Source organism: Thermobia domestica, chromosome 5, assembly GCF_964235325.1.
Source record: "Thermobia domestica chromosome 5, izTheDome1.hap1.1, whole genome shotgun sequence".
In the NCBI taxonomy this organism is placed as follows: Eukaryota; Metazoa; Arthropoda; class Insecta; order Zygentoma; family Lepismatidae; genus Thermobia; species Thermobia domestica.
This window is the reverse complement of record NC_137458.1, coordinates 303,794,468-303,811,393: the sequence shown is the minus strand read 5'-3', so window position 1 is coordinate 303,811,393 and position 16,926 is coordinate 303,794,468. Positions and strand designations below refer to the sequence as shown.

The window sequence follows — 16,926 nt, the reverse complement described above, 5'->3', positions numbered from 1 at the left end:
ATGTTACTTTTTTCTACACTTAATACCATTTCAACATGTCTTATTATATTTAACAGAAGGAAAAACATATCTGTACATCGTTTCCCGATTACTAAGGTTGGCTTTGGAGGTTCGAACCAGCAGCTTTAGTTTACTGTTTTCCGAAGATACCCGAAGTTGGACTTCGAAAGAGTTTGTCCCAAAACAGCTATCATCATATCGCTCAATCTGTTTGGTATATGGTATATGTTTTTATACGTGTAAAGTCAGTATAACAATTCATTCTTTAAACAGCTTTTCGTATGTATTAATATTCCTTTATAAAAACTGTTTTTGATATTATTATTACGGCACACCATTTTCAGATTTCTTTCGCGAGTCGTTGACCAAGTCGTTCCCCACCAGCGTTGCCAGACTCACAGCTCGGAATTATTCCAAAACCTGATCGAACTTATGTTAGATTCGGTCAAATTATGCTAGATCCTCATAATTACTAATTCAGGAGTTTAAAAAAAACGAAGTTGAGATACGATAACATAACTTAAAATACACAGAGAGCAAGAATGCAATACTTCACGCACCAAAATTTTAACTCAGCTAAATTAATGCAGTCGTTGCCAGACTCAATGGCGTATATATCGTATAAATGAATGCAAAGTTTTTGTTTACATATTTTGAAAGAAAATTACTTCGCAGCATAAGGGGAGTTGGGAATCGTCTGCTAGGGGGGGGGGCGGCAGAAGAGGAAGAGGAAGAGGATACATTTCTGCCGTTCTTTTTCTTCCCACGACCAACTTCTTTCTCATCTCCAAGTTTTACGGCTTTCTGATAAACTTGCTGAAATTGTGCTAGATTTGGGCAGGATGCTAAAAGCAAGATGCTAGATGCTAGAGACATGCAAATTATGCTAGATCTAGCATCATTATGCTAGATCTGGCAACGCTGTTCAACACAATAGGCGTGTCGTGCAAGTAACCAATCACACGTCAGGTACTAGCTTTTACCTATTGCTTCCTTCTCACAGCTCAGAACATTGGTAACTATGGATAGACGTACAGCAGTAATTACTTTATGGGAGTTGGAAGGTTATTCTGCAACTGCAGCTAGCAGGCGAGTAGGTGACCCGGCCTCTACAGGAAGGCGATGGATTCGGAAATATGGTGCTACAGGTCAGACTGATAATTTACGATCTCCTGGTCGTCCGCATGTGTCAACCGAAGCCCAAGATGCGAGATTAGTAAACGAAGCCCGGTTAGACCCACTAAGGACGTCTAGACAGCTAAGGGAAGTTTCTCTCTTTCCTGGTAGAAAGCATACAGCTCTGCGAAGGCTTCGTCATGCTGGGTTACGTGGCCGTGTTGCTGCCGTGAAGGAAAAACTCTCAGACGACCACAAAATTTACCGTCTCGCGTTTGCACAGGCGAATGTGGGTCTCAATTGAGAAAACGTAGTTTTCTCAGATGAATCCATATTCACAACATCAAAGGAGGGGCGCCGTTTTGTGTATCGTCCGAGAGTCACCCGATATGACCATGGATATGTGGCTGCTTGCAATCGCAGTGGCCATGTATCTATTTTATGTTGGGGTTGGATTTCCAGTCGCGGAGCAGGACAGCTTCATAGAATTGAAGGACATCTGGACAATGCTCAGTACTTAGACATTATCAGTAATATCATGGTGCTATCTGTACGAGTATTTCAGCCTGATGGTGTAATTCAGTTCCAGCAATACCAGTCGCCAATACATACTTCCCGTGTGATTCAGGAATGGTTCGCAGGGCATCCTGAGATTGATTTAATCGACTGGCCGCTCGTGGAGCAGACCTCAATCTCATGGAAAATATGTGGGCAGAAGTGAAGCGTACTCTAAGGGAAAGTTGGCCTGAGGCAGATCCACCAAGAACTCAGGATGACCTGTGGCATCTTGTTTCCAAAGCATGGCTGGAGGTAGGGGAAGGAGATAGATTTGTCACCCATGTAATAGATTCCATGCCCAGAAGAATGGAGCGTGAAATAAATTCAGAAGGGTCTTGGACACAATATTAATGTCCCCGCCTTAACTCCCGAAAACAGCCCTTTTCAGGGCTTCCTAAACGCTTCTGAAAATATTTCTAGAAATAAACCACTCCTTGTATCCGATTTCTGTGCAATCCTACTAACAAAAGAATGATTATTAGCTGTAGGCTTTGAACTCATGACCTCTTTATTGGCAAGTCCGTACTCTACCAGTGAGCTAACATGAACACGCAAACCCAACCTGAAGAAACACGACTTTCAATTTCTGGTATTCGATGACAATGATGCTCATATACTTGACAAATGTTGTATTCAACTTGGGATATTCCGCAACACACACACACACACACACACATAAACAAAGCGAAAGAGAGAGAGAGAGAGAGAGAGATGAATATACAAAAGCATATTCAACGTATTCGAATGAGACTCTAAGTAACGACATTCCGTTCTAACGAGAGTTTGTGTTTCTTCCCGTGACGTTAAGGGGATCGGGAAAAGTTATGTGTCTTGAAGCAGGATACGACTTTGGATACTCTGTTTATACACTTTCTATATCCGTAGGAATATATTGTATTTCACGAATGTAAATGACATGCTGTAATGAGAATATTGAGAAGTTACATCTGTATGACAAATAGATGCAAATAAATACACTACATAACTTATTTATTGCTATTGAACGAGTTTCTTAAGTTGTATTTACATCCTCATATATAATACCGACCTACTGTGAAAATTATCTCAGATGTTATATTTTAAACGTAATAATTACTATGTTCTGCAATGATTATGTTATATATACACAACTTATGTATTCTAATGTAATTATTTTATATAATTTTTCATGCATTGCGGAAAATATAATTTAAAAAAAAGGACTAACCTAGACGGGATTCGAACTCTCAACCTTAAGATTTGAAATCCGACAGCTTACCAATGAGCTAACGCAATTACTTCTAGAATTATGCTTCTAGCGATGTATAACGGATCTCAAGATAATTATGACATTCATATCCATTACAAACGCTGTTTCTGTTCTACTTTGACTTTTATTTTAGTACTCAGGCGATAATTATGTTCTATTTCTTAACTTTGAGCATTCTTTTACATATGGAAAGATTCTTTAACGTATTTAAATGTTCCATTACGTATGGAGAGCTAAATGACAAACAAGCATGTGCTGACATTTAAAAAAAAAGTTTCGAAATATTGTATCATTAAGTATTTCAATCAATGTTGCTTTTTTAAACACTTGGTAACAAGTCTTATTATATTTAAAAGAAGAAAAACAAATCTGCAAACTTTTTCCCGATTGCAAAGGCTGGCTTGGAGGTTCGAACCTGGCTTACTTTTTCCCGAAGATACCCGAAGCTGGACTTAGAAAATTTTTGTCTCAAAACACCAATAAAGAATGCGCTCAACCTTTTTGAGACAAGGTGTACATACTATGGTCCTAGGCTACCACACCAAATTTTTAGATTTGGCAATTTCCAAAATTTAAGGGGGATGGTCCTAGGTACCCCTGCCAAAATTTAGGGGGTGGGCCATGGTACTCCTACCAAAATCTAAAAGGGGTGGTCCTATGTACCCCTAGGTCATTGACCCCGGGCCACGTAACCCCAAAATTGGGCGCCGGGCGCCCGGGGCGCAAAATTATGGCGGCGGCGGCGGGCGCTAGGTCATTGACCCCGGGCCGCATAACCCCAAAATGGGGCGCCGGGCGCAAAATTATGGCGGCGGGCGCCACGCTCCAGGGGGCGGAAAAATGGCCTCAAGTCACGCGATTACTACTCACATCATACTGAGTTAAGTGATAGTTTGAGTTTTGCTACACTATATGTAGTTCTCCAGATATGAGGGGTACAAGAAAATTTTTGCCTGAAATATATTGGATCTTTTGACCCCAAAAAATGCCTATGTTTTCCTACCATGTAAATCACAACGGAGCCCTTCAGAGAGCAAAGTAAATGAAGTCTTCAGTTTTGAAAGCTGTATTGGACTTAAAATCCGTTAATGATTTAATAGGTACTTTCACTGTTTGGAGGTGGTTGTATATTCTTCCGTATGAAAACAGGAAATCAAGTTTCTTGACGACGTTAATTTACTTTTATACCTCTTGATAAATGTACATAACAAGACACTGAGCAAGGCTATGTGATAATATATATAAAATACGCAATCACGTAACAGTTTCAACATAATAACTGTGTCTTCATCAGACTTCCACTCCTTCTGACTACTTGGAAGTTGGTCACCTCTTGTATTCTTCTGGGAGATCAACTTGTAGTGTGGACACAAGTGCTCAGCTGTACAAGTGAAAGTAATAGCACAAGTATTACTTTTTGCCTTTTAATGAAGGAGCAGAACCTAATTTAAAGTTGATCTCCGGGAAGTGTATAAGAAGTGACGAACTCCCCAGTAGCCAGAAGGAGTGGAACTCTGATGAAGACACAGTTATTGTGTTGAAACTGTTACTGATTGTATGTTTTATATATTTAATATATTATCACATAGCCTTGCACAGTGTGTTGTTGTGTTTAGTTTGTCGATATGAAAGCAAGGTCTGATAGAATGTAAATATATAAAATTAAAGTTGACCTGGAAATTATATTTTCAGTTACTATCAGTGAGTGTGTGAACATTTGATGAACCTTCGCCGCAGGGAATTACTATTTACGCTCTTCTACGGTTCGTCTGTTCACTGACAGTACCTGAAAAGTAAATTTCCAAATCACTTTAATTGTATGTATTTACATTTAGCAATAATCTTCAATAGGTAAAAAAGTGAATTGTCATATAAATGTTTTTGTTTAGAGTGATAGATGAAGTTTGATTAAATGTATATTCTGCAGCGTAATTCAATTATGTGATATTTTCCATAAGTAGAAGCTTTCCTTGTTATAATTGAATATAAACTAATTATTTGCTGAGCAAAACTATATATTTTCATTAAAATTCAACACGTGTTACAGTTTCGCTAACTAACTCTTTGGCTTCATTAGACACAATGAGATACAGGATAACTGTACAATCGTATATACCTTACATTGTATATACGATTGTACAGTTATCCTGTATTACATAGTGTCTGATGAAGCCAAAGAGTTAGTTAGCGAAACTGTAACACGTGTTGAATTTTAATGAAAATATATAGTTTTGCTCAGCAAATAATTAGTTTATATTCAATTATGTGAAATTAATAGAGGCATGAATGATTTTGTGATATTGAGTCGTAGATCTACGAGGTGTAAAAATAGTTATATTGAAGAATACTGGCAGTCAAATATTTTTCTAATACAACATCTTCAAGGGTGTTAAATATCTTCACCATCCTTTTTTTTTCAGTCCATTTATTTACACGTTTTTTTTTAATTAACATGAATTTTAAAGATTGGTTTTACTGATATCTTTTTCAGGCATATCTAAATGTCTTTAACTTTGTAAAAACTATATTTTATATTATATATTTTTCATATCATCATCATCAATATACATAGATATTCTTCCATTATTGCCAGGTCACTTGTAGCAGCTGAGAAGCTTCCATGTTCCACGATCTTCCGCTAACCTCTTCGTCTTCACGTACGATTTTTCTGTTTTGATATCGTCCATTAATTAGTCTACTTCGCTCTCTCCTTCTCTTTCCTGCCACCATACTTTCTAGCACGTTTGTCATATGCAGTTCCTTCTTAGTCAATGTCCCAACCAGTTTCTCTTTCTCTTCTTAATAATATCTAAAATTGTTCTTTCTCCCCTACCATTCTCTCATTCGTTTTCCGCTCGACCCAGCTAATTCTCTCACGTATTCTCCACACCCACATTTCGAAAGCTTCCAGTGGTTTTTCATCACTTTTACGTAATGTCCATGTTTCTGACCCATACAGTCAATACTCCACACGAAGCATTTTATGAGTCTTTCTCACTCTTTATTCAAGGCCCCACAAAATAGTATTAATATTAATAAATGAAACCTAATTTAAGAAATATTACATCGACCGATAAACTGTAAGAGATTCGTTACATCATAATTAGGAGAAAAAAAGGAAGTTCATATGGACACGTACAGAAAAGTATATAATTTTGAAGCTTAGATCACTCAAAAGTATAAAACAATACATCATACCTCGAACACGAAAAATTGCAGATCTGGCGGTTCATTACACTTCCGAATACCCGCCGGAACATTCCAATTTCACTACTGTTAAGGTTTAATTTACATCTACTTTGGATCCACCTTTAAGTTCGAGCATGTCTGGAAATTCCTTACGCTCTATGAGGAACTTCTTGTCCACCCATTGTACATTATTAAAATATGCTTTTTTGGATGATGTATGTGACTTTCTTAAGCTGATATCAACCACCACTTCACAGTTCCTCGTGCTCGAAGAAACGCGCGTTGCGATGTCTTTTCCATCGCGATTTTGGACGGCCCTAGCTCCGAAAATATGCACTTCTCCCCCCTCCCCCACAGATCCATACGAACTTTTCTCTTATATTGACGTGAGAAATCATCATATTTCAATTTGTCGGGCAAGTTCATTACCACCCTATATATATACATATAGATAGAAAGCATCATTTTGACAACGTAAGGGATATTTAAATATATATGAAGAAAAAGAAAACATTAAATTTACATCACTAAGATCTCCGTTCATTTCAAGATAGTAGAATTCTTTTCTACATAAACCAATAGCCTGAAAAATTAAGATGGATCAGATAATTTGTATTCAAACATTAAAAAAATAAAAGTTAAATACGTAAAAAAAAAAAAAAATGAGTAAGTATCTATTTTTACCAGTAAAATGTCCCATATACGTCTTCTAAATTGACAATCAATTCCTCTGGTTGGTTCATCAAGAATTATTACCTGTATGATAAAGAAAAGCAAATCAGAATTGCCAAGTAATTATGCATGTCTTACAATGATATATACACATTGATTTCTTATGATATATAGTGTTGTTTTCTAACATATTTAAAAGATATGAAACTAACAAGTATTCAATCTGGCCACTTCGTTAATAAATAGTACTAGTGTACAGATAAAATTACTTGAGACAGTATGAGATATTTTCATAGTAGTTCTTATATATTTTATTACGAGTTGAGTAATTCATTAAACGCTTGCAGGGACATGGGTTTAGAAGTAAATGCAAAGAAAACTAAATACATGGAAGTGCGTCGGGACCGTAATACGGCAAATTGTGGCTGCATTAAAATATTAAATAATACTTTTGATAAAGTGGATACTTTCAAAAATTTAGGATCGATAATAACAGACGAAAATCATATTCATGAAGAAATTAAATGTCGACTAAAAGCAGTGAATTTGTGTTACTATTCGGTTCAAAATCTCTTGTCGTCGCGAATTCTGTCGAAGAATTTGAAGCTTAAAATATATAAAACGATAATCATGCCTCTTGTTCTGTATGGTTGCGAAACATGGTCGCTTACTCTGAGAGAAGAACATAGACTGAAAGTATTTGAGAACAAGATCCTGAGAAGAATATTCGGACCCAAGAGGAACGGGAATGGGGAATGGCGGAAACTTCATAACGAGGAACTACGTAAGTTATATGGTTTACCCAACATTGTTAGGGTCGTCAAGTCTAGGAGGCTTAGATGGGCAGGTTATGTAGCTAGAATGGAAGAAAGTAGAAACGCTTTCAAAGTCTTGACTGGAAGACCGATCGGAAAACGACCACTAGGAAGACCTAGGCACCCATGGGAGGACAATATTAAGATGGATCTCGCAGAAATAGGAATACAAAGTAGAAACTGGATCCAATTAGCTAAGGATAGAAGTCAGTGGAGAGCTTTTGTGAACGCGGCATTGAACCTCCGGGTTCCATAGGCCATAGAGTTAGTTAGTTAGTTAGTAATTTATTGGATACTCTTGAATGATAAAGAAAATTGTACCAACCAATTATTAAATGAACACAAAATGATATACAACTTAATTTTCCATATTAGGTGGTTCTGAGGGTATGAGTCTCTGTCAGGGGTTTTTCGAAGTTCTTATGTTAATGAAACGATAAAGAAAGATGAAATAAAATCACGGGTTCTGATTAATAGAGTCTTTACTTTGTAAGACCGAGAAAGGTCCATTTGAACTCCGAAACCAGGGATTTGATTACCAAACCAAGGATTCAAGCAACCGAAGATCATATGGCCTAAAAATTATCATAAATCAATTACATAAATCTAAAACTTAAAAGAAAAAGGAGAAACGTTATTCGTTAGGCAGGAGAAAAATGAAGGCCCAACAACATCATTAAGGGAAAACGTATGTTTCGTCTATCGTATTTAATTCTGTTGCATAAATCCAACTGATTTAGAATGCCAGTATTTCTGAATCGAATCTTTATACAATTTCTGCTGGTGTTATGACATTATATATCAATTCTAGATTGCACCTACATTTGAGTCAAAATTAGACGTTGGTGTTTATTTCTTCGTACTCGTTGCATTAGCGTAACGTTATTTGATTCTTTATTTTTTATTGACAGAACAACATAAGATTATTCTGTTTATATTCTACCAATTTGAAACGCTACTGTCACTTGGGTGTTGTCCTAAAAATATGAAACCGATGTCGTATTGATTCTAGCAAAATAGTGCCGAAAGTAACTCGTCATTGGAAAGGCTACATCATGGCTCTTTTCCAGACACATATTTTCTATAAAGATACAGAGAAACACTTTCAGGAAAATACTTAATCAGTAGAATAACCACAGCTAACTAAAGATATCGTGGTCAACCAAGCACAAATGAGACCCTTGCAGAAACATTCACCAACAAAAGGTATTTTTCAAAGGTTACCAGCGAAAGTATACATGAAGTGCTTTGTGAAATTCGTTGACAAGCAAGTTATAGATATACCACATTGCCTTGACACCTAGTCTTCCGTTCCGAGCGCAGCTATCGGCTAAGGGAATTTCACTTCCTTTGGCTAAGGCTCTCCCGCTTAGTAACAGTTGAACCGTTATTGGCTCAACCGTGGGTGTGGCGAGGGTGTGAGCTTTAGTTCGCATATTTGCCACGGCTCAAGACATTTTGGCAGCACTATAGAAGATTTCACTACCTAAACGAGACATGTCCCAGAGACTAAATCTGACAGCCTCCACTCTCAATAACAACTTCCGTACGTGCCACCTTGCTGAAAGTACGGCAAACTGCAGGAAAGACACAGGAAAAGAGAGACGGTACTCAAAATGAAACACGATTGTTACATCAGAAGAGGCCTACATTTGTCCCGCGCGCGTAATCGTATCATTCGGCCAATTTTGCACCTTGATACCTCTAGTAAGGGGCACGAGGCTTACTGTCTGAGTAGAGGAAGTTTCTCACAGAAAATCGTAATTGTCATCGAATAGGGGAAGTTGGAGGTAAGTGAGGCAGACAAGAACGTGTAGATGGATGCTGCCTACTTCCAGCAAACCATACTTATCCCAATGGTTTGAGTGCAATTCGAAAATCGGTGGGTTGTACATGGTGTAAGCCAAACAACCTTCTGATGGTGTCATGCACTGTAAGTATGGGTTAATTTATAAGGAGGTCGCTTTCTCTTTAACCGATTTTAATTCCAAGCAATGGAAATAATTCTCAAATCTCAAAGGAAACTCAATTCAAGTTTAATGAAAATCGGGAGTTTCAAAAGGAAGGTATCCTGATTTTTTTTAGTTGGAGTAAATTCAGGCCTTATCCGCGAGATGGCACACACTCAAGTCAATGTTTATGGAAAATTCACACTTTTTCTCTTGGCTGATTTCAATCTCAAGCAAATATCTTTTAGGGAGCTTTAAAGAAAGCACATGCACATGTTCGAAAAGATCTAGTAATTGTTAAAGTTGCCCTTAAATATGTTTTTCCTGATCTCTGGTTTTAACTATAAGCAACAAGCTCCATTCAAAGGCCTCAAACGAAGCGAACTTCAGATTTCACGGAGATAAAGTAATTTTTAGGAAATTTATCGTTAGATATAGTTTTTAATGTAAAGTGAATTAATATTAGCATCTTAAGTAACATAAAATTTAAATTATATAGCTGTTCAAAATTTTACTTTTCATTAAAAAAAATTCAGTAATCATATAAAACTCGAAAACTACAGTTGGTAACCATTTGCAATCTAGCACGTGATGCCAGTACTACTCTAGTAGTGTTGCCATCTGAGTTTAAAACGTTTGCTTCCGATAGGTACTGAGTAAATCAAATTGTTTCATTGTGTGCCTTGTTTCACTGTGCCCCATTTTCCCCTAAGTATGTTTTCTCGGAAGTCTTCCCTTTCCGGCCCATCATCATCATCTTCTACAAATTCTTTCATAATTCTTCACTTCATTGATCATACCATCCATCTTCTTTAGCCTGCAAGACATCGGATGGAGCACTGAACTAGATATTTCATTTGTACTAGTTCGATTATAGATAGTTGGAAAAGCAGGTTTTCACTATTTTTAATTTGACTATACCATGATTAACTAGCCTTCGGCTAGCTTGAGGACTCCGCACTTAGACCCCCGAGTTTGCTCGGCCTATGGCCTCGTACCTCTTATCCCGCAATTCTACGAAATTTCAAATTTCTTTTCCTATTTCAACTATCTTAAAGATAAGATTTTTGTATCCCAAGAAAACGCTCATATAAATAGCATGGCAATTTCTTCATCCCCCCTTTAGACTCCTTAAAAATTAAAAATATTCACTTTTGATAATTTTCTTGAGGGTTAGTGCCGGAAGGCTACAATCATGCCAAATTCCATCATTTTAATGGTGCCGGAAGTGCCTAAACATTTTCGGGTGGAGAAGATGTCCCATATAATTAACATGGGAAAGATTTTTCAGTTCCCCATAAAACCACTCTAAAGTTGAAAATTTTTATTTTTACTGATTTACTTGGATAACGCTAATGAAAACGTGCAAGCATACCGAATTTCAAGTTTTTATTCCAATTCCAAGTATCTAAAATATGAGATTATAGGTTCAAAACAAGGTCCATTTAAATAACACGAGGAATTTCTTCTTCGCCTCTTTAGAACCCCTAAAAATTAAAAATATTCACTTTTGGCAATTTTCCTGTAGGTTAGTCCCGAAAAGCTAGAATCACGTCTTTAATCATTGTAGCCCTTCAGGAAGTGCCCAATAATTTTGGGATGTAAAAGGTGTCCCATATAAATAACATGGTAAAGATTTTTCAGTTCCTCATTAAACCACTCTAAAGTTGGAAATTTTTATTGATTTACTTAGGTAATACTACGGAAGACGTACAAGCATACCGAATTTCAAGCTTTTATTCTAATTTCAAGTACCTGAAACATGAAGTTATAGGTCCAAAAAAAGACCCATTTAAATAACATGGGGAAATTATTCATCCCCCCTTTAGACCCCCTAAAAATTAAAAAGATTCACTTTTGACAATTTTCCTGTAGGTTAGTCCCGGAAAGCTACAATTATGCCAAATTTCAACTTTCCACGTCAACCAGAAGTACCCCTTTAATTTATATCAGTTCATGTAGTTTTATATAATTAGGATAGTCAGTTTAAATTTCAGACCAATTTTCTTGGAAGAGAAGAATAACTTAAAGAAAGAAGCATGCAACTAAGACGACAAGGAATATGAAAAAAAAAAACAAAAAAAAAAAAAAAACGGAAATGTTCAAACAGAGGTCTATTAAAATTCCAAAATGAAATTTCGTGACTTTTCCGTGACCTTTTTTTTATTTTATTTTTTTTTATTACCAAATCATAAGATTTCCTAACATTTTCAAGAGCGACTTTGGGTGCGAATTAGGCCGAATTTTCATCCATGCTACTTTTCTTGCGATTTGGTAGCGTCTAAAGCCGGCCATAGACATTTTTGATGGTGAATTTTGACGTTTTATAGAACAAATTTTCCAATCTGTACTTACATTTGCACAGTTAAAAAAAAAGAAAAAATCGTGACCCAAAAACTAAATTTCGTGACTTTTTCGTGAATTTCATGACCGTTTTCTGATTTCGTGACTTTTTCGTGACATTCATGACTTTCGTGACCAATAGACACCCTGTCAAAGAAGATTATTTGAACTCTAGGGAAACTTCCTATTGAGTACTCAAATTTTTAGAAGCATTTCGTTAATATTTAGTTTTCTTTGAAATCATTTTTAAAAGAGCTTATGTTGACTTTTCATTATTCATACTATGATCTATGAGTTTTTATTAGTTATTACTCTAAATAAATATGCTACTAAAATATATATTAATAAGCCTAACCTCAGATCCAGCAATCAGGGCAATTCCTAAAGACAATTTTCTCTTTATTCCACCTGATAACTTCTGAACAAGCTTGTCCTTTGCATCAGAAAGTTCTAGTTTGTCCAACCAAGTTTCCGCCAATTGTTTGGCTTTGCATATATTGTCTTCCCGTAGCTACGAGAAATTAAAATATGACATAGTTAATTGCATATATGAATTTTTGATAAACTATTCTAAAATAATAATAAGAAACTTGTCCGGTACTGAAGGTTATAAGTTGCAAGTTCAAATAACTATGGACTTCTGTATCACAATATGTATATAAATGTACACTTCATAAGGCTAAAATATACTGACTTTGCTCCATCTTTTAGAGTTCCAGGTTTTAATTCTTCAATACCAAATTTATGTTGCCATATCGGTAGATTTGACAAGAAATCACGTAAAGATCTAATGAAAAAAGCCCCATACGTCTGAAAAAAGCTCCATACGTCTGAAAAAAGCTCCATACGTCTGTCTTCCAGTGTCGAATTCAGACATTTTCACCCGGGAAGGGGGATGTGAACTTCTTGGGGTGGAGGGGAGTTTGGGTGAAGTAATTTCTACATTTTGTGATTGAAATTTTGAGTTTCTCCGGAGGGAAATTCCCCCTGGGCAACCCCCTGAATTCATCCCTGCTGTCTTCCAATATGATAAGGACTTCTTGTAATCTGTATTTTTAATTTTTTTAAACTCTTTTATGACTTCTTTTACGTGGCAAAGTTAAGTTCGCAGCCTTCTCCGAACACGTGCATATTAAAAAAAAAACGTAAATAACACAAAAATATAAATAATTACAAAAGGAAAGGAATTTAGCCATATAGAAATGAATATGATATATATTGTTTAAAAACAACATCGACAACGTTTGCGAGGTGATTCCCGACACCAAGATAAGACAAAAAGTATAGAACAACGGGTTCACAAATGCTTCCTTTCGGAGTTATAAGCTCTTGAACTATGAAAAAAATGAACTTTAAAGGTCCGTAGCTCCAAAACTGTAGGATCTACCGTAGTCAGGTCAAGACTTCACTTAGAAACTAGTATGTGCCCTATCCAAACATACAAGATTCAGAATCGTGTGGTACTTTCGCAAAAATTTTTATAGAAGGATTTATGATATGGGCATATAATTTGAAGTACTCACCAATTACCTCTATAAAAATTGTAGTGGAAGTACCGCAGGATTCTGAAACATGGATATTTGGATAGGGCACGTACTAGTTAAAAGTGAAGTCTTGATCGAATTGAGCTAATGACCTTTAAAGTTCATTTTTTTCATGTTTTCGGCAGCCTGCAACTCCGAAAAGAAGCATTTGTGCATCCAGTTTGGTCTATACTTTTTGTCTTATCTTGGCCTCAGGAATCACCTCCCAAACGTTGTCGGTGTTGTTTTGAAACACCCTATATATGTAGAAACTAACAAGGGTTACTAATTAGGTATGTGTTCATTCATAGGTAACTAATGATCTGGTAAGACCAAGATGCCTCATGGGCCATTAATATCTTTAACCTTGCTTAAGAGGAGGGAATTCACAGGTATTTATTCGTCTTCTTCACAAATCTGATCTGGAAACATCGTTGTACGTATTTAGCGTCATGGTTGTTCTTATTCTCTGATATGAAATTTTGTTTTCCATACATTATACACGTATGTGTACAGGAACAGAGCTGTAAGCTCATGTTGTTTAAAGAAACTAACGAAAAATACTTTTATATTCCGTTAAAGTTTTCCCTTGTGAGGATACTAAAGTGGAGATTTTGTTTCTTGAACATCCTTGTAAATTGTTTTATAAGGCGCCAATACTGATAACCTTATTGATTCCTTCATACCAGAAATTTGATTAATGTTGGCGTTAGTATTCCAGATTCATTTAAAAAAAAATAAAATAAGCTAACTCTGGTCAAGTGATTAGTAGAGACCTGATGTTAGGCAAAATGCCTATTCTTTAATATTAAAGATATGATCAAAAATATAGTTTTAAAGTTCATATGGGGGTTATAGTTGCAATTTAAGCCAATTTATTTTGCCTATTTCGCTCCTTTCTGCCTAAATAATTGCTTTATTGCCTAATGTTGCCTATTTATGCATTTTCGTCAAAATAAGACTTTATTGGGAAAAATATATAATTTAGTATTTCAAGAAAGGGTTCTGCCTCTTCCGAAAAATATGTGATGTTTCTAGTGATAAGATGCCGTAAAATTTTGGACTGAAATAAGTACTGAAAAAGTGTAAAATTTGGATTGTTATGTGTAGTGATAAAGTGCTGTATAGAATGTATTTACCAAATATACATCAAATACATGTCAAGCTTCGTTTTTATACATACAGTAAAAGAAGATATTAACAAACAGGTATGTTTCTGTATTCTTTGAACATTATCTAGGACTTAAATTTATTTTTTAATTGTATTGAGTATTTATCTTCGTTATTTCGAGTTACATTTTAGTGCCTATTTTTAAATTTTAAGTGTCTATTTTTCAGGTTTTTAATGCCTAAATATCCAGTCTCTAGTGATTTGCATACGCGCCATCGGAGATGGAGATCCAAGTTTAATTTCCGGTAGAAACTCGTGTGATTCGGACCTCACAGTAAGATGTAGGCTCATGACTCATACGGTCTCGATAGTAAGAAGGAACATTAAACTTTAAATCAAACAAGAAACCATCAATTTTTCAAGTGTTCATAACACAACTTTCTGTTTTATTTGTTTATATTTGAGTATCATTGTAACACTCTAGGAAAAAAAATCTCAACTTTAGGTTAGCTTTTATGTACCGAGTATGTCGAATTTTGCATATATATATACAGGGTGGTAGGTAACTCCACCGACAAACTTTGGGAGGCGATTCCTTATATGAAATGACAGAAAAAAGTTCTAATAAACATGAGCCGAAAAATGCCTCCTTTCAGAGTTATGCTCCATTGAAAATTCGAAAAATCATTTTTCAAAACTCCCTAACTTAGAAACTATAGGACCTATCCCAAGCGGTTTAAGAAATTACATAGGAACTAGTATGTTTTCTATCTAAATATCCATGTTTTACCATCTTCCGTTATCGGTGAAAGGAACTGTGAAAAGGAAGTTGAAGTATAGCGATACTCCTTTAAGTACTAATGATGCGTTCGTTTCGCTGGTACCGGTGAATTCTGAAACATGGATATTTAGATAGAGAGCATACTAGTTCCTGTGTAATTCTTTAAACCGCTTGGGATAGGTCCTATAGTTTCTAAGTTAGGGAGTTTTGAAAAATGATTTTTCGAATTTTCAAAGGATCATAACTCTGAAAGGAGGCATTTTTCGGTCCTTGTTTATTAGAACTTTTTTTTTCTTTCATTTCGTATAAGGAATTACCTCCCAAAGTTTGTCGGTGGAGTTACCTACCACCCTGTATATACTGAGTGCTTGTTGTCTTATTATGGTACAAATTTCATGGAACTTAAGATATTTTCTTTTACGATAAACTCCAAGGAATTAATCCTATTGTTTGTCTCAATTTCCTTAGTTCCTTAAATATTTTGATTATGTACTTCAGACAACACGATTTATTTTGAAATAACAAATAGCCTTCAGATGGGATATGTACCGCATCGCCAATGAAAGTCACATTGAACCTCTTTAGGTATAAGGGGAAAAAAGCTTGATGTATTTTGCTACAAAATTACACTGAAACCATGTCTGTAAACAAAAGTTAAAATCATTTCTATTAGAAAATTCTTGTTATACGATTGAGGAGTAAGTAAATATCATGACAAGGTAATATTACTTTATTTTACTCATGTAAATTTTTGTACATATGACGCATGTTACATTTACTTGAGAACATTCCTCATACTTGTAAGTTCATGCAAAATAAATAAATAAATAAATATGATTTTTCAAAGTTGTAAAGTCCTTTTCGATACACTCTGTATATATTTCATGTATTGCACATTGGGAATATATTTTTAAAAAAATATTTAAAGCAAAATTATTAACCACTACAGTTTACTAGTGAGTAAGCCAACACTTATCAACATTTATGTTGCTTAGTTGATCTGGTGCATATAGTCACGCAAATCCGAAGATAATATTTTCTACACTTTTGGAAATTTTTTCCATTAACCTAAAAAAAAATCTTTTACGTACCATCTGGATTGCGACAAAACAAGTAATAACTTGAATAAATAATAATTTACATTTTCAATAAAATTTGGCATTCCTGGCCAGGGCCGACCCTAGGCAATTTGCTTCTCCTCTCTTCTCCAGAAAGAACAAATCTTAAAAGCCACTATTTTGAGTATGCTACCCCCATCATGAACAACGAAAGGGAGGGAAACAGCATTCGCACTCAGAAAGGCCTAAATACTACAAATACAATCTTGTGTCTATTTTAAAAAAAAATAATAATCTAAGATAAAGCAAACACACCTGCAGAGAAAAAATGGTAATTCTTTTTATAGAATTGAATATTGAGTTTCAATCTTAATATATCAGTTTACAATTCTAGCACAACTATCACTTTATGTTTTCATTTTCCTTCTACAGCTGTTAATTAAAAAAAAAAAAAAAACTTGTTTGCACCTTCAATGATAAGGAACTTGTTTGTAACAAAGACGACACTAGTTTTCGTATGAAAACTGTGATAGCTAACCTAATCAAACAAGTGTTCGCTATT

The 16,926-nt window shown here is 35.5% G+C and overlaps 1 protein-coding gene across 5 annotated transcripts in view; it reads right to left on the bottom strand.

Annotated features, from left to right (window-relative positions):
* LOC145686756 (phospholipid-transporting ATPase ABCA3-like) overlaps positions 1-16,926 on the bottom strand; it is a 156,132-nt gene that overhangs the window by 97,172 nt on the left and 42,034 nt on the right. For all 5 annotated transcript variants that reach the window (XM_081760390.1, XM_081760394.1, XM_081760391.1 and 2 more), the window contains exons 10-11: positions 12,247-12,402; positions 6,797-6,868 (exon numbers count right to left, since the gene is read on the bottom strand). In XM_081760390.1, the coding sequence (XP_081616516.1) occupies positions 6,797-6,868; positions 12,247-12,402 (228 nt within the window). The remainder of the gene's footprint in view (positions 1-6,796; positions 6,869-12,246; positions 12,403-16,926) is intronic.